Source organism: Aphidius gifuensis, linkage group LG2 (assembly GCF_014905175.1).
Source record: "Aphidius gifuensis isolate YNYX2018 linkage group LG2, ASM1490517v1, whole genome shotgun sequence".
Classification (NCBI taxonomy): domain Eukaryota; kingdom Metazoa; phylum Arthropoda; class Insecta; order Hymenoptera; family Braconidae; genus Aphidius; species Aphidius gifuensis.
This window is the reverse complement of record NC_057789.1, coordinates 8011605-8029428: the sequence shown is the minus strand read 5'-3', so window position 1 is coordinate 8029428 and position 17824 is coordinate 8011605. Positions and strand designations below refer to the sequence as shown.

General features: G+C 24.1%; 4 protein-coding genes across 5 annotated transcripts; 2 read left to right on the top strand and 2 right to left on the bottom strand.

The window, feature by feature from the left end:
* Positions 1–1801: 1801 nt before the first annotated feature.
* Positions 1802–6145, bottom strand: LOC122848924 (short/branched chain specific acyl-CoA dehydrogenase, mitochondrial). 2 transcript variants are annotated; one of them, XM_044147375.1, is made up of 8 exons: positions 6035–6145; positions 4717–4831; positions 4548–4648; positions 3585–3791; positions 3352–3522; positions 2592–2900; positions 2397–2532; positions 1802–2324 (listed from the first exon to the last, which is right to left on the bottom strand). In XM_044147375.1, exons 1-8 carry the CDS (start codon positions 6062–6064, stop codon positions 2149–2151), a joined length of 1245 nt encoding a protein of 414 aa, XP_044003310.1. In that variant the 5' UTR covers positions 6065–6145; the 3' UTR covers positions 1802–2148. The 2 variants fall into 2 exon arrangements, with proteins under 2 accessions (XP_044003310.1, XP_044003311.1); XM_044147376.1 differs by lacking the exons at positions 4548–4648; positions 4717–4831 and having other exon boundaries at positions 1806–2324; positions 6035–6140.
* A 1735-nt stretch (positions 6146–7880) lies between these two features.
* On the top strand, positions 7881–14022 carry LOC122848923 (histone-lysine N-methyltransferase Suv4-20-like). The gene is made up of 5 exons (XM_044147374.1): positions 7881–8396; positions 9277–9519; positions 9607–10262; positions 10334–12221; positions 12288–14022. The coding sequence occupies exons 2-5, from the start codon at positions 9290–9292 to the stop codon at positions 12673–12675; spliced, it is 3162 nt and encodes a 1053-aa protein (XP_044003309.1). The 5' UTR covers positions 7881–8396; positions 9277–9289; the 3' UTR covers positions 12676–14022.
* Positions 14023–15492, bottom strand: LOC122849455 (lipoyltransferase 1, mitochondrial-like). The gene is made up of 2 exons (XM_044148156.1): positions 15452–15492; positions 14023–15256 (listed from the first exon to the last, which is right to left on the bottom strand). Exons 1-2 carry the CDS (start codon positions 15490–15492, stop codon positions 14134–14136), a joined length of 1164 nt encoding a protein of 387 aa, XP_044004091.1. The 3' UTR covers positions 14023–14133.
* A 173-nt stretch (positions 15493–15665) lies between these two features.
* LOC122849454 lies at positions 15666–17531 on the top strand. The gene is made up of 5 exons (XM_044148155.1): positions 15666–15773; positions 15865–15954; positions 16040–16163; positions 16232–16713; positions 16793–17531. The coding sequence occupies exons 1-5, from the start codon at positions 15675–15677 to the stop codon at positions 17480–17482; spliced, it is 1485 nt and encodes a 494-aa protein (XP_044004090.1). The 5' UTR covers positions 15666–15674; the 3' UTR covers positions 17483–17531.
* The last annotated feature ends 293 nt before the right edge of the window (positions 17532–17824 follow it).

The window sequence follows — 17824 nt, the reverse complement described above, 5'->3', positions numbered from 1 at the left end:
CAGCGAAGCCATGAAGAAATTGTCAAGGTAGTCTCCAATAATCCCAAACAGCAACTGGTACAGTAGTCTCCAATAATCCAATTAATCCCAAATCAGCAACTGGCATTTTTTACACTTATACACTATCACTCTTATTATATATCACTTTAATTTTAATAACACTATTTTTTTTTATGACCACGAGTTAATTTACACGCGGTCGTTTAAAATATCTAACCTTTAACGGACGAAAAAATACGATACGATGTTCACTCCGCGACAACTAAAACGAACTGACGAAAATCTAAGAAAATATTTTACTATTTTAACTTTGAAATTTTTTTTTTTTTATACCGAACAACCACGAGGTACTTTTAATTATTTAACCACGAATTTAACGGACGGAAAATTTTATAGATGATGTTAAACCGACAAAAACCAAAGACAAACTGACTACAAATCGTTCAGGAAGCCCTTTATATATCCTAGACAATCCTAGACGAAGACTAGAACTCACTATATATTTCTATGATTTACTGCCTAGTTTCGCCCTCTGCAGACGAGTCATTGGCTGGGGCCAGGTAAAATTTAAAAGATGAAGTCTCGCGCCACGATGACGTCAAGGTGAAAACGAAAATTTTACGTGGATGCCATGCGGAATGCGGTTAGAAAAAAAAACACGTGCAAAAAAATGCAATTGTATAATACTAAATAAAATTTTTTAATTTTCAATCATCAAATTAAAGGTTTATACAATTTTATGCGTACTATGGATTTGTTGGACATGCACTAAATTACTTAAATTATTTAGTTGAAAATAAAAAATAACAAAACATTATTTAAAAAAAAAAAAAAATTTTAATCCATTCAAAATCATCTTTTTCATCTTCAAATGATTTATTGATTGGTTTAGGAAAACTATATATTCTGTGAAGCCGGAATCAACAAAATTGTTTTTCCAATCTTTGCATACTGATAAACAAAATATTATGTAACTTTTTTTATTTTTTATTTAAATTATACTTTTAATTTGTATTGATAGTTTATTAATATTTAAAATTCATAATGAAAAAATGCATTATTAACATCAATCAGTATTTATAACACGAATGCTTTTACTTATTGAGTATCAATTGCAACAGTCTCCATATTTTGGGTTAATCTATATAAAAAAAAAAAATTACTGGGCTATTCAATTAATAATATATCATTGATAATTCAATTAATAACAGGTTCATCAAGTTTTCAAAAACTTCAAATGAATAGATTGTAAAAATTTTCAAGACCAAGACCTGGTGAATTACCACTTCACGAAGAAACATGGGATTGTGCAAAAAAAAAAAACATCATATTAAATACATTTTATTTGTGAATCGCGATAGAGATGTTTGAAATTATATTTAAATATAAGCAGTGTTAGGGCTAATATATACATAGGCACGATTTTTGTTTTTACTTTCTGTCGCTATTCTTTCTATCTTTTATTTTATTTTTCTCTATAAGTAAATGTTAACTTGATTTATGTTATATTGTTACTAAAATTTTAATTGTTATAACAAAAACAACAATAAAAGTCAATCAATTGTTCGACCACTTGTAATGTAAAAACCTCAAATAACAATTGAGTATTTTTTTAATAAATAACAATTTAAATATAAACTTTTGAATTTTTTTTTTTTTGATGGTTTTATAAGCCGAAAATAATAGAAAAAATTCTCGCGAAACCATAGCAATTTACACAAAAACATATGAGTTATTTGTGTGTAAAATATATATAGATATACGGCGACTTAAAAAAATAAATAAAATAAAAAATTCAATATATTTTTATTATTAATAATAATATTTAATTCATTTTTATACATTTATGCAAAATATTATAATATTAAATTTTGTTTCGAAATTATCATATAAAAATAAAGAAACATTCATAAGAAAAAAAAAAATCGAAATTTAGTAAAATTAATTTTTGCTAAAACAATTGTTGTAAGTATAATATATTTTTTTATTTTTATTAAAATATGAGCGTATACTTTTTATGGTACAGTCTGAATGAATGTAAAATAAAAAAAAAATCAAATAATTATTTGAATAATTAAATAAAAAATTTGATGAATGCACAAATTGGCAGTTGTTTAAATGATTAATTGATATTTATATTAAAAAAAATTACGAATAAGCTTTTTTAATGTGTTTGGCAATTGTTGATAGTTGCATATTGCTTGTTCCTTCATAAATAGTTCCAATTTTACAATCTCTAAAGAATTTTTCTTGTGGAAAATCAGTTGTAAAACCAACACCACCCATAAAATCTATACACTTTGCTGTGACCTTGAGAGCAGTTTCTAAAATAAAAACCAATTATTAAAATTCAAAAAAAAAACAATCATAAATAAATTAAATAATTTAAAAGCTACCTGAAGCAATTAATTTTGCAATTGCAGCTTCTTTAGCAAATTCTTGTTTAGCCTCAACTAATCTTGCAGCATTATAAACTAAAAGTCTCGCTGCTTCTAATTCAGCATGTACTTGAGCAATTTGATGTTGCATTGACTGTAAATAAATATAAAATAATTTAAATTAAATAAATAAATATTAAATAAATAAAATACCTGAAATGAAAATATAGAATTTCCAAATTGTTTTCTTTCAAGTGTATATGGAATTGTTGCATCAAATGCACCTTGTGATATTCCAATCATTTGTGCACCAATACCAATTCTTCCTTCATTCAAAAATGAAGCAGCATATTTATATCCTTTTCCAAATTCACCAAGTATATTATCTTCAGGTACTCTAACATTTTCAAAATGTACCATACATGTTCCTGATGCTTTAATACCCAATTTATCTTCACGTTTACCAATAGTCACACCCTCCATTTCTCGATCAACAAAAAATGTTGTGATCCCTCGATAACCCTGTAAATTAGTTAACAAATATTTATTCATTTATTAAATTGATAATTTAATGACGTTAATGTTTGTCTGTTATCTCTATTGGTGGTCGATTTCGAAATACAAATTTTTATTATTATTTATCCAAGTCCTTGAAGATTTGTGTAATTTTTTTTTTTCTTTGATGTTTTTAATGATGATTATATGATAATGACTTGTATAATAAAATTGCAGTTTAATTTGACTGGTTCAAAAGACTTTAATCGTTTGATAAGAAAAAAAAAAAAAAAAATTAAACATTTTTTTTTTTTATGTAATCAAAGTTATACGCCGATGAGAAATAATAGTGATATTTATTGATTGATATTATCATTTTTTGTGTATGATAATGTCATTCAAAAATTTAAGATAAAAAATATGTTTAATATTAATTTTATATATTATTTTTTATGTAGATTATAATGAAATTAATTACCGCTGATGTATTGGCATTTGCAAAGACGATAAATACACCAGCAATATCAGAATTTGATATCCACATTTTTGATCCATTAATTACATAATGATTACCATCTTTTTTAGCCTCGGTTTTTAAAGAAAATGCATCGGATCCAGAATTTGGCTCAGTTAGACAAAAACTTCCTGGCTAAAAAGGAGAGAAAATACATTGTTTAAATTGAATTTTTTTGAATGATTTTTAATACTTACAAATTGTTGAGCTAATTTTGGTAAATATTTGGCTTTTTGTTCGTCTGTGCCAACTTTCATTATGAGAGAATTAACGAGGGTGTTATGAATGTCAACAAGAGCAGCAACAGAACCATCAACTTTGGCTATTTCTTCAACGGATAATATTGTTGACATGAAATTACTTCCAGCACCACCATATTCTGTTGGTATTTCTAATCCCATTACCTTTAATTAATAGTAAATTAAAATTTAAATAATTTTATTATTGAATTTAATATATTTTTCGAGGGGGAAGTCACTCCAAAATTTAGTGTACACCAGATTACAGATTACCGGTAATCATGTAATCTTTCCATTGATTACACAAGATTACTTTTTTTGTAATCACAAAGAATTCCAGTAATTTTTTATGATTACACTTAAAATTCAAAGATTTCAAAAAGATTACACGAGATTATTGAAGATTATTGAAGATTACACCAGATTACAGATTACCTGTAATCATGCAATATTCCTAATGATTACACAAGATTACTTTTTTTTTTGGTAATCACAAAGATTCCCTGTAATCTTTTATGATTACACTTAAAATTCAAAGAAGAAAAAAAAAATTAATGAAAAACGAATAAAGAAAAAAAAAATTAGTATATACTATACATGTGCATGTATACACGCGCATGCGCGATCTGAAAACAGAGAAGGGAAGATTACTGAGATTTTCTGTAAGCATATCAAGATTACAAGAAATTTTTGCAGATTACAGATATACGACGTAAGATTACTGGTGATTACATAAAATTTTTAAAGATTATTGATGATTACAAATGATTACAAGAGTACTTTAGATTACATCGATTACAAGATTTTTCCGTAATCATTTCTGTAAGATTTCAAGAGATTATTGAAGATTCTTCTCCCGATGTACACCAGATTACACAAGTGACTTCCCCCTCGATATTTTTTTAATTATTAAATGCTTACTCCATTTTCAAATAATTTTTTTAAAAGACCATCGTCGATTTTTCCTTCTTTTTCCATTTTTTTTACCAAGGGTAATATCTCATCTTTAGCTAGTTTTGCCACTGAAGTAATATTCAAATTAATAAAAAATAATTTAAAAATTTTTGGATAATATATCAATATTAATTACCAGTTTCTTTCATTAACATTTCATCTTCAGTAAATTGGGTTAAAGGTCCTACAGCACTACTTGAAATACCCCTAGAAAGATGAAATTTTTTCGCCTTGATAACATCTTTAGGTATCTATAAAAATTTTATAAAATTTAAGTATTTTAATTTCATTAATTTAAGCTTAAAATTTTCATTAATTAACAAGAGATTAATGCAAATTATTTTCTTCTTAAAAATTACATTTTATAGAACATAATTTCTAGATTTTTAAGCTTGAAATTTTTTTTTTTTAGAAGCGAATAATGCTTGGCCAATGATGAAAATTTTTTTGATAATAGTTGAAGGGTTTATCTAATTGCTAGACAAATTTAAAAAATATTTAGCGATTTGTTTTATCAGGGGAATTTTTGAAAAGAAAAAAAAAATACTTGGAAATAGAGTTTTATTTAAAAATGAAAATTTATTTACTATTATTGTTTATTTAAAATAAAAAAAAAATACAAAATGAGTTGGAAAGACGACTAATCAAGTGTCCAAAAGACTAATGACAATAGTCGTTTTTATAATAAAAAAATATAGATAAAGATTTAAATGATTTTTATACGAGCAAAATGGTTACTAAATTATTCATTTAAGTTCAAAGCCGAGGCCTTAGAAAAATTTTAATCTTGAAAATAAATTTATCATTATATATTTACATAAGTCGGCTAATCATTACGACGGTTCGGACTAAAGAAAAAAAAAAGATAAAAAACGTTTGTCAATAATGAACACTTGTTGAGCTCATACAAATAACGTAGAAAAAAAAAAAAAATAAAACAAATTATCCAAGCTCTTTTTAACGTGTAAGCTGGCAAATTTATTAATTTTATTTTTATATTTATATTTATACAGGTTTTAACCGAAACAACTTGACTTTCTACTCAACATATAAAATAAAAAAAAAAATTTCACAAGTAGATTGAAAGAAATGAAAATAAACTGTAAAAAAATTACGAGGTCATTTTATTTGATAAAAAGACATTCAAAAATTGGGCTTGATATTTTTTAATAATATTACGCCTATTAAATTTCGATTGTTTGGTTTTCGATTGTATGAAAAATTGTTCCATATGTTAAATCGAAAACTGTATTAATAATTTAACTGAACACTCGAATGTAATTTAAATATTTTTGTTTAAAAAAAAATTTTATTTTTTAGCATGAAGCGAATATTCCCTGTGGATTTTTAAAAAACCCAGTGTGTTTTTACTTGTATCCCAAAAAAAAACCACGTAAAAAAAACTAAATAAATTTTAAAAATTCAAAACGATAAAATAATAATTAATTATTTACCTTTTGTAATGCAATCTTAATTGAATTCATCACTGCTGTTTTAAAAAAAAAAAATTGATTTCAGAGCAATGATTTGTACTCAGGCACTTGCTGGCAAAGTGGCAACTGATCGACGAAAGCAATAAACAAGTCATATATGCAATCGAAATAAAAAAAAAAAATCTACAGCACACACATTTTATGTGAGTGTGTCGAGATTCTACAAAACCGGTGATTGATCAGCCGAACAGTTATAATTTTTTTTTTTTTTCTTTTTCGTTTTTTATTATTATACACATGTACATAAAAATATTGGGTATATAATTTGTCACTTATTAATATTTAATAGCTGTTTTTCATAAGCATAACGAGTTTTTGAAAATAAAATTATATAAATATCGTAAACGTATTGTTTTATAAAATCAAAAAATAAACTGCTTAAAAAAAATTTTAAATAAATAATATTTTTCTAAATATAAAATATTATTTTTTAGTTTGTCAACAAGTCAATAAATAAATCATCAATTGATAGAACAACATGATAAGAAATTTCTCTAAAAATATCATTAATAAAATAAATAAAATAGATATCTAATATTTGAAAAATAAAACAAATTAAATTAAAATTTTTATTTTCAAGATTGAGTGATATTTTCAATAATATTCATGACCTGTTGTGAAATAATTAACTTGAATATATAATACAAATAAATATCAATACATACGCATCAAGATATATTATTCTTTTTGTTATAAAATTAATTAAATTATGTATTACAACAATTGAGAACCCCTTTGTTTATCATTTATTATTTTTAAAAAAAAGATGAAAATGAATTAAATAAATTTCGTAATTTCTATACACTAGTATAGATATTTAATTAATTAATATATGAAAAATATATCTTAAAATTTGTGTAGACTTGTAGTAATGTATTCGGGTGAATATTATCATCACGTTTATTTGAATATTCAAATGTCATTATCAATATTCAAATTTGACTGAAAAAAAAAAACTTTATTTTTTTTTCTTTATATATAAACTTTACAAATTTATAGTTAATTATAATAAAATTATTGTAAAAAACAAATTTCAATTTTAGTAATAATTTTTTGTTCTTATTTAATTTTTTTCTTTTAAAAATTTGTAGACATTGTTTTAGTAGACCGTTTATTGAACTGATCGAAATTTGCAATTCAAACGAAAAATGTTTTTTAAAAAGTGGGAGAAGTTTTTTGTCCTTGAAAATTTTAATAAATTATAAAAATTATCATAGAAATTTTGTAATAATATTATGTCAAAATTATTCATTACAAATAATTTATTTCGGCATAGAAAATCTGAAAAAAATATTTTCACTAGATCTATAAATAAATCGAATAAATTATTCAATTTTTTTTTGAATTATTTGAATTTTTTTTTGAATTTTTTAACATAAAATTTATAGTGATTATAATAAAAGCATTGATGCTTTTATAAATTTTATAATTAATTTTTTATATTAATTTTTTCTCATTTTTTTTTGAGTAAATTATAGATTAAATTATTGTAGTTCTTATCAATGACGTCAGAATAGACAGTGGCGCTAGTAAAAATCAAAAATAATTTTCAAATATTTATTAATAATGCTCTCTAATTTTGTAAATTAATCTTCAAATTTAAATTTGTCTAACAATTAATAATCAATTTTTGAAAAAAATATATATTTCGTTTTTGGCTCAGAGTTTTCTACAGTATTTTACTGTGTTGTTGTAAGAAAAGCTTCAAACTAAACAACCCTGCTGGTCGTCATGGAAACACAACCAGTTTTACCACCAAAAAAAAATTAAAATTCTAATTAGAGTGAAAAAACCAGACACAAAAAAATAAATGTCAATCGAAATGACATTTGCATTGACGTTTTTGTTGCTTTGACAAAACATTCAAAATATAACCCCACATTTAATAATATTTAATTAATATAAATTAACAATAAAAACAATATCAAAAAAAAAAAACAATCAATGTTATAAATTTCCCTAGTAAAAACAAGTCCAGTTATCAACTAATCACGTCAAAGTATTCAGCGAATGATCGCGCTTGTATTTAGGTTTTTGACTAAAAAAAATAATAACAATTATTCACCTTAATTGTTAAACAATAATTTTTTTTTTTTTTTAAATTACATATATTCAACAATCAACTAATTACCTGTGGATATTAATCAATTGTCAACATCAAAAGGAAATTATAAAAAAAAGATATTAAAAAAAAAAAAAAAAATAGAGGCTCTGGTTATTCTGCCATGATAGACCAGAACGCGTCTTTTTTACAACCAATAAAAAGTCAATGAATAAAAACAAAATGTTTATTTATCTTGTATGTGAAGTGTATAATTTAATGGTAAGATAATAAATTAAATAATATAAAATTATAAATAATTTAACAACCAATATTTATTGTCAAAGCTTGAAAATATTTTGTTGGGCTTGCTTTGTTGGTGCTTGGTTGATGAACAGTTGTGTCCGTTAGCAGCCATTAAAGTTTTGGGGCATGGTCAGATAAATCCAAGTGTCAAATTAATAAATAAATTATAAAAATAAATAAACAATTTAATTATCTAACATATTAAACAATAATAAATTAAATCCGAAATAATTTGACAGCTCTTTAATGACAATCATTTCTTTTTTCGATTTTTCGATTTTTCGATTTTTTTTTTTTCACTCAATAAGAGGTATAATATATACAAACCTAATTATATTTGTTATATATATATGCAACATGTACATATGTACCTACATGTATATAAAATTATTTTCTCATACATATGTTTAACAATAAAATAAATTAATTAATTAAAATTGCATTTTAGAATTTTTTTTTTTTTTTTCAAATTATAATTTTTGTAATATCCATAATAATTATAAAATTAATAATAAAATTAAATTTTTACATGTTAATTATGTTAAATAATTAATTGAAAAAAATTATTTTATAAATTATATTATTTATAATAAATATTGTTATGATGATTTATGATATTTTAAATGGAGAATGAAGAAGTGATCGTAGCCATTTTTTGATGGTCAATGATTTAAAATATTTGACCTTGATTTTGCATTATAATAATCATTAAATGTTTATACTATTATTTGATAAATAATGACAATTTAAAAGACAATTAATTTGACATATTAGTTGATTAATTTTATAAAAATTAAGTGTTTATTTGATCAAGTCTAGATGTCAAAATTGTTGATGTTTTTTTTTGTGTTTACAGTAAGGGTAGCAGAATGGTGGTAGATAGTTTATCAGTTCATGGGTCGTCAACTGTAGTGAGGAAACACGATCGTAGGTTGGCTGGTACAGTTGGTAATAACAACAATAAAATGCAACTAAATGGAAGTGGTGGTAATAGTACAGGTGGGATGACGCCCAAAGAACTATGTGACAATGATGATATTGCTACATCAATTGTACTTGATCCATATCTTGGTTTTGTTACTCATAAAATGAATATCAGGTTTATTTGATTTTAATATATATTATTAACAATATAAATACATTCAGCTTTAATTAATAATTATGATTTTTTTTTTGTTGTTAACAGATATCGACCACTTAAAGCAAATAAAGATGAATTACGTAAAATAATAACTGATTTTGTACAAATACAAAATTATGAATTAACATATAAAAAATTAATGAGTGGTGATTGGAGTACAAGAATACCAAATACAAAATCAAAACAACAACAAATAAATTTACAAAAACATATTTATCGTTATCTTCGTGTATTTGATAAAAATTCTGGTTTTGCTATTGAGCCATGTTATAGATATTCACTTGAAGGACAAAAAGGAGCTAAAATATGTGCAACAAAACGTTGGCCAAAACATGATAAAATATCATGTCTTGTTGGTTGTATTGCTGAATTAAGTGAAAAAGAAGAATCAGCATTATTACATCCAGGAAAAAATGATTTTTCAGTTATGTTTAGTTGTAGAAAAAATTGTGCACAATTATGGCTTGGTCCAGCAGCTTATATTAATCATGATTGTCGTGCTAATTGTAAATTTGTTGCTACTGGACGTGATACAGCATGTGTTAAAGTATTACGTGATATTGAAATTGGTGAAGAAATAACATGTTTTTATGGTGAAGATTTTTTTGGTGATGGTAATTGTTATTGTGAATGTGAAACATGTGAAAGACGTGGAACTGGTGCTTTTGCTAGTCAAAAGCCAGGTGATGATTTATCAACAGGTAAAATATATAAATTAATTTTTTATTAAAGGCTTATTATTTTATTAAATATTATTTATTTTTCTTGATAGGTTATCGTTTACGTGAAACAGATAATCGTATTAATCGTACAAAACATCGTCAACAGCCAACAAATGCAAATAAACAACAAGCAGATGGTGCATTGAATGAACGTAATGATGTACTTGTTAGAAATTCAGCAATAACACCACAATCACTTAGTATGAAAGAGCTACGTCGTAAAGGCTTGACAAAATATGATGCTGAATTATTGATTGCTCAAGGCTGTCAATTTTCAGATATAACACAACCACAACAACAACAGCAACAACAACAACAACAACAACAACAGCAACCAACAAGTACAGATGATTCTTATGATAAATCAAGATCACAATCGTCACAAATTATTGCATCTACCACGCGAAATCTTAGAAACAAACAATCTGCCAAAAATGACAACCACACTAATTACACTAATAACAATAACAACAACTATAACAATAATAATAACAATAACAATATTAGTAATAATAATAATAATACTCATGTAAATAGTGGAGGTAGTAGTATTAGTAGTAGTAGCAGCAGTAGCAGTAGTAGTTGTAGTGGTAGTAGTAATTGTAGCAGTAGTAATATTAATATTAAAAATGGACAAAGTTTGAGAGCATCAAGACTCCGTAAACGTACTGAGATAAAAAAAATAAATGCAAATAGTGATGAATGTTCAAGTAAAATTAATAATAATAATAATAATAATGAAACAAATGAAATGAATAATATTGATGAAAAATATAATAGAATAACAATTGAAGATTTTAATGATGAATCTAAAGAAAATCCAACAGAATCAAGAATTCATGATTCTGATAATAATAAAAATAATCGTACGTGTACAATATTAAGTAAAAATCAACGTGATAATGATGATTTTAATAGTATAACAAATAAAAATGATATTAATAAATTAATATTTAATAATGAACTTAAAGAAACAACACAAAATTGGCGTAATCCAACAGTTATTATAAATAAAAGAAGAAAATCATTACAATTAAATAATGATACACGTGATATTGAGCTAAGAAAATCACCAGCACATGGTGAAACACCAAAAAGGCCAAGTTTTGATGATGTTGATTGTCAAACAGCTAATTCAGATAATACAAGAATTGGAAGAAGTTTTAATGGTTCAAATGTTGGTAATGAAATAAATATACAAATACCAGAAACAATACAAACATTAGTAGATGAAATAACAAATATTGATAATGATAATGATATTAAAAATAATGATACAACAACAACAACAACAACAACATCGTCATCATCAACAGAAACAACAACAACAACAACAGCATTTAATTTTAGTGATGAAAATCATATTTGTAAAATAAATGGCAATGATGAATCAATGAGTAAATTAAATAATGAAAAATCAGAAGATTCAAGATGTTTAACATTAAAAAGATCATCTAAAAAAAAAAATAATAATTCAAAATCACGTAGACGAAATAGAAAAAATTATACTGGTGAAATAACAAAATCTAAAAAAACAAAATTATGTATTAATAAAATTGATGATAGCAAAAAAAATATAAATAATAATGATAAAAATAAAGGACGTATAACAAGAAGTTCAAAACAAGAAATTCAAACGACAATTATTGGTGCTGGTGATGATGATTCTGGTATACAAGGTGATATTTATGAATTTAGTGAAAAACAAAGTAATCTTGAGGATGTTGAAGTTGGTACAATTATTAGAAGAAATAAACAAGATAAAATTATTGATAATACAACAAATAGATTACAAGATTTTAATAATAAAATTGAATCAACACCAGTTGTTGTTGTTGCTGATGCTGTGACAACACCATGGTCAAGTAATAAATCTGATTTTAAAATAAATCAAACAACACGTGATAATTTATTTGAATCAACTGAAAATCAAGACAGGTTTGTTTTTTATTTATTTATATTGTATATTTAATTGTTATTAAATTATTTGGTGTTTTATTGCAGATCAAATGTCGAGACAGAATGGCAAATGACAGATTCACGTTGTAAAGAATGTCCAACAACACCAGAACGTCCTGGTGGACGTTTAAAATTAACTCTTAGAATGAAACGTTCACCAATTATTGATGATATTGTTGAATCAGGTACAAGTCTAAGTGAAGATAGTTTTGAGCCAGAATATGAAGTTTTACGTGTTGAAGGTGTTGATAATTCAAAAAGAAAAAAAAAACATAAAACACGTAATCGTGAAAGACGACATAAAAAACGTAATTTAAATCTTGATCCACCACTTCTTCCACCACCATCACCACCATCATTACCACCACCAATGAAAAGATTACGACTTATTTTTGGCAATGAAACTCATACTATTGACCTGCCACATTCATAACACAATTAATATCATTATCTCATTGTAGAAATAATTTAAATAATTTAAATAATTATAACATAAACATTCATTAGTTTATTTTTTAATTTAAATTTTATATAGATAAAAAATAAAATGAGAATGCAATTTTTTAAATTATCAATCATCATATGTTATATTGTAATTTATAAAACAAAAAAAAGTTGAGCAGCTTGAATATTTATTTAGATAGAAATTGTTATCCATTATTTAGTTTAAAAAATTAATTCAAGCATTTCAAAAATTAAATGTGTAAATAATAATCAATACAATTAATAATAAATAATTTTGATTAATAAGTAGTTTCATAAAAATTCACATTATTAATTGTGTACTTTGACAAAATATTTAAATGGTATTATTTTTTAAAAAAACAGTCAAAGTAAACACCTTGTAATTTAATGGCTTTAATGAAAGAAAAAAAAAAAAACTAAATTAAAATAAAACCAGTGTATAAAAATCAATATCTTTTATTCTGAAAATTGTTATTAATCGAGTTATTTAATATCAAAAACTCGAGTAATTATTAGCTATATAAAAAACAAAAAAAATTACAAAAAAATACTGATATTTTCTTCATCAGTGCAATAGTTTTAAATCTACAATTTACATGGATAATTAAAAAAATTAAATTATATTAATTTACAATGTAAAAAGATGATTGTTTTTAATTTTTTTTTCTTTTTTTTTTTGTAAAGAAAAAACAATGTAACTCTTTCGATTTAAAAAAATTCAAAAAAAAAAAAGTTTGTGATATATACAATATTACTAACACTATAGTAATATTAAAAAAAAGTAGTAAAAATTAATAACGATTAAAAAAAACGCTGTGTATTAATTGAGAAAGAAAATTTAAATATTTGGCATTTTTTTGACTACTTAAAATTCGTGGTTGTTTTTTTAGACTAAAAAATACAAAGAAAAATAAATGAATCTTTATATTTTTTCATTTAAAAATTATGTTTTTAATCACTGCCACTTATTATCAATAAATGTCACTATTTAAATGTGAAAAAAAAATAATAATTTTTAAATAATATTAACAAAATTACATGTGAAAACTCTAAATTATACACAAAAATTAATTTAAATTTATGTAAATATATATTGGCAATTAATTTATTGAACTTAATTTTTAGTTAAATTAATTTTTATATTATTTTAATTATTTATAAATTTATTCTTCATATATTCCATAATCTCAATTAAATAATTGACTTGTTTTTAAAACTAAATTAAACATTTTTTTTGTTGTTAAAATCATTGATAAAATAAAACTATACACAATACCAATTATTTTTTATCAAATAAATAAATTCAAATCACAAATTATTGTTAAAATTAATTATTATTATTATTTTTACAATTGTATTATAAAAAATTAATCTTTTATTGACAAAATTGTTGTTTGTTTATTAGCAAATAAGGGAAATAAAATCTTCACCTGCTTGTGCAAGTACCACTTGTGCTTGATGCATCAAGTGAGCCAACAAATTCATTAACAATAATATTTATAAATTCATAAGAATATCTAGAACCTCTCAACTGATCAACAACATTAAAAATTAAACTCTCATATTTTTTTTCAACATTTAATGGTAAATTTAATTTAATATCAATGACAATTCCACTTTGTACTTCAAGTTCAACATCAACTGGATCAAAATAATCAGATAATTTGATTTTTTTATTGACAGTAAATTTTGGAGTCTTTCCATAGTTCCAGTTCCATGAAGAAAATTCATCTACCAATTCATTCAAGCCTGGATAATTATTGTCATTTGGATTTATCATTTGAAAATTGTTATTCAATGTTGATCCACTTGTTGAACTTGTTGATAGATACTCCAATCCAATAGCATCAATCAATGAATCTGTATTAACAAGTGGATTAATATCACGTAAATTTTTAATTGGTGATTTTGTTGATACTGTTGCATTTGTTGTTATTCCAGTGTCCATTTGTTTGAGTGACAGAGACAGCTTTGCTTTATCAGAATCACCAAGAAGTGTACAATGATGATAGGCTGTTGATTTACCAAGCTTTGCTGCTGTACCAGATATTTTATAATTTTCATTTGTCACAATATCATCACGTTTATTAACATGTGTTTCAATACCAAAATATTTATCTAATGCTTTTGTTATTATTTCAAGATTATAACGTCTATTGTATAATTTTTTAGGTGTAAAAAATGATAAATTTAAATTTTCTAAATCATGATATACTGTACCACCACCACTGTTACGTCTTGCTAGTTGAATACCATTATCATCAAGAATTTGACAATTTGCTTCTAGCCAAGGATTTTGATGACGTCCAATAACAACACATGGATTATTTTTCCAAAATAGTAACATGTGTTCATTTGTAAAATCATTATTACGATAAAACCAATCTTCAAGTGATAAATTTGTAAATATGTCATTTGATGTTGATATTAATACTGTTTTTTTTATTTTATCATTATTGCTGGGATCAACATTAATTGACACTGATCTTTGTTGTTTAATTAAACAATAATTACACAGTGAAATTAATTTATTAGAAATAATTCGTTTATTAATAATCATTGTTTATATTTATTTTAATAATATTGAGCTTTTGTTTATGTAATAACACAATTTGAACACGTGTAAATAATCAAGAAATGTTACTATGGTTTGTTAGAAATTTAGGGAGTTTCGATTTGTTAGGATTGCATCAGGAAACAGGGTTGAGGATTGTCATATGATTGCGTGATAACATATGATTTACTGATTTGGTATTGATGTTTTATATATGGCTTGTGAATTCATCTAGTATAAATTATGTAATATTGTATGATTGTATTGTTATGATGAGATATAAGGGAACAGTGAAAAATCTTACATGTTAAACAGTTATGTTAAGAAAATCTACATTTGTTAGGTTCATGACAGATGGTTTACTACTACAATTATCATAGATAAACATACAACCAGTCACTACTAGTCAAAATATGAGTGAGATCAAAATATTAAGTGGTTCAGAGTTTAAAAAAATCTTCACAACAAATTATGAAGATTCAACACCTTCCTCTGGGGAAAAAGACAACAAGGTCAGTCCAAAACAACTTCAACTGGTCAACATACTTGTGATTAAATAATAAATTATTGCTATTAAATATAAATATTGATTATTCTTTTTAGATAAATCATCATGATGATGATCTAGAGTTGGAAAAAATCTCAGTAAAAAGATGTGCAGATGAAATTTCATTTGATAAAAAGAGTGATAAGGTAAGTCTAAAATATAACTGCAGTAAAAATAGATTAAATATTGTATTGTTATTATAAATATAAATATATTATTTATTGTTTTTAGATATGTTATCATAATGATGATCATTCGTATGCCAAAAATATAATAACTGACTGTGTTAATGATGATTGTCTAGTTGAAATATTCATGTATCTGCCAATTTATGAAAGACCAAAAATAGCATTGGGTATGATATAAATTTTTTAAAAATCATTTAGTAATAGTAATTAATTATATTTAATTTATATTTTTTAGTATGCAAAAAATGGCAAAGAGTTCTTGATGGTTGTTGGTTTGATATTAAAAAAAAACTTGAATTAATTTATTGGAACTATGATGAGTATCCAAGTTATTTAAAGAAATTTCCAACAATTGATAGAGAATTAAGTTTTTTAAACACACTGCTTGATAAATGTGGTTGTCGTTTAACAAAATTAGACTTGACAGATTATTGTCATTGTAACATAGTGCCAATTATTAATGAATCTTGTCCAAACCTTGTACAACTTCGATTGAGATTCTCTGATGTTGATGATGCAATATTATATAATTCATTTTCACGTTTATCTAAACTACAAAAATTGACAATTATATTTCAATTTTTTAATGATGAATGTATACCTGCTAGTTTAATTAATTCATTGAGAAATGTTGCTGGTACATTGACTGATTTGAATCTGTTGATTTGGATGTATGGCCAGATGGGCTACCAAAAGATTCCAGAAGAAGCCACTTGTGTAAGTTACATCTATATTACAAAGGAAAAAATTAAAAATATATTTTTTTTATTCTTTATATAATTATCTATAATTGCAGGTGATTCCTGAATTAAAAGCCTTGAAAATATTTGGAGTTGCTGGTATAACTATTCCCCAAGCTTTATGTGACTATCTGACAAATAATGAAATATTTTTCTTTAGTTACTATCATTATTACCGTTACAAAAGAGATCATGATTTTAATATAAATAAGGATTTAGATTTGTCACAGTTCCGAGTTACAGATGATAGTTTGTATATTATTGCCAATGTCAAGATGTACCTACAAGTACTATATGTATTTTGTGAATGGATAACCGATGATGGTGTAGTAGCAATTTCAAAGATGAATGAGTTACATACTCTTGAATTTATTGGCTGTAATAAAGTTACTGATTCTTCAATTAAATTGCTTAAAAATTTAAGAAAATTAAAGTTACCATCAAGTAGTGAAATTACTGATTATTCAGTGATGAAAGTTCTTGAAAATTCACCAAATATGGAAGAGCTTTATATTGAGGATACAGGTGTAACTATTGAATTTATAAAAAAAGCAGCAGATATATCAGAAAATCGAAAACGACTTTTACGTTTATTTTATTCAAGCGATACATTTATACCTGATGTAAAACAGTATAAATCGCAGTATTTTGATATTCGTATAATTCAAGAAAAAAAACAAAATATAACAGCAAGTGCTGATGTAAATTGTATGTTCATAGAAAATATAAAAGCACATTTCTCGTGAGTGGGCTTGGCTCTGATTCAACAATCATAGATTAAAAAAAATAAATAAAATCAATCGCATAATTATGGAGTTAACTTTATGGTTTTATATAAATTTATAATAATTCTTTTCAATTAAAATAATTAATGTAAAAATAATATTGTCTTGTTAAAAAAATTGCAAATAAATTATAATAAAAAAGTTAAATCTTGCAAATGGTCCTTGACAATTGTACTTATTTTTAATTGTACATATATTTTTAAAATATCAATATTAGATATAATAATTATTCTTTGTGTATTATTATTTATTATTTTATTTTATTTCTTTCAGGTGTCTATGAATACGTGCCACTCGAAAATG

Excerpts from the sequence above, each read along its gene's own strand:
- LOC122849455 (XM_044148156.1), bottom strand. The coding sequence starts at position 15,492 with ATGAATTCACAAGCCATATATAAAACATCAATACCAAATCA. Across the intron at positions 15,257-15,451 it reads AAAACATCAATACCAAATCA|TAAACGAATTATTTCTAATA; the intron begins GTAAATCATATG and ends AATGATTATTAA.
- LOC122848924 (XM_044147375.1), bottom strand. The coding sequence starts at position 6,064 with ATGAATTCAATTAAGATTGCATTACAAAAG. Across the intron at positions 3,792-4,547 it reads AAAAATTATTTGAAAATGGA|GTAATGGGATTAGAAATACC; the intron begins GTAAGCATTTAA and ends TATTAATTAAAG. Across the intron at positions 2,901-3,351 it reads CAAATGCCAATACATCAGCG|GGTTATCGAGGGATCACAAC; the intron begins GTAATTAATTTC and ends ACTAATTTACAG.
- LOC122848923 (XM_044147374.1), top strand. The coding sequence starts at position 9,290 with ATGGTGGTAGATAGTTTATCAGTTCATGGGTCGTCAACTGTAGTGAGG. Across the intron at positions 10,263-10,333 it reads AGGTGATGATTTATCAACAG|GTTATCGTTTACGTGAAACA; the intron begins GTAAAATATATA and ends TTTTCTTGATAG. Across the intron at positions 12,222-12,287 it reads TCAACTGAAAATCAAGACAG|ATCAAATGTCGAGACAGAAT; the intron begins GTTTGTTTTTTA and ends GTTTTATTGCAG.
- LOC122849454 (XM_044148155.1), top strand. The coding sequence starts at position 15,675 with ATGAGTGAGATCAAAATATTAAGTGGTTCAGAGTTTAAAAAAATCTTC. Across the intron at positions 16,164-16,231 it reads AAGACCAAAAATAGCATTGG|TATGCAAAAAATGGCAAAGA; the intron begins GTATGATATAAA and ends TATATTTTTTAG. Across the intron at positions 16,714-16,792 it reads TTCCAGAAGAAGCCACTTGT|GTGATTCCTGAATTAAAAGC; the intron begins GTAAGTTACATC and ends CTATAATTGCAG.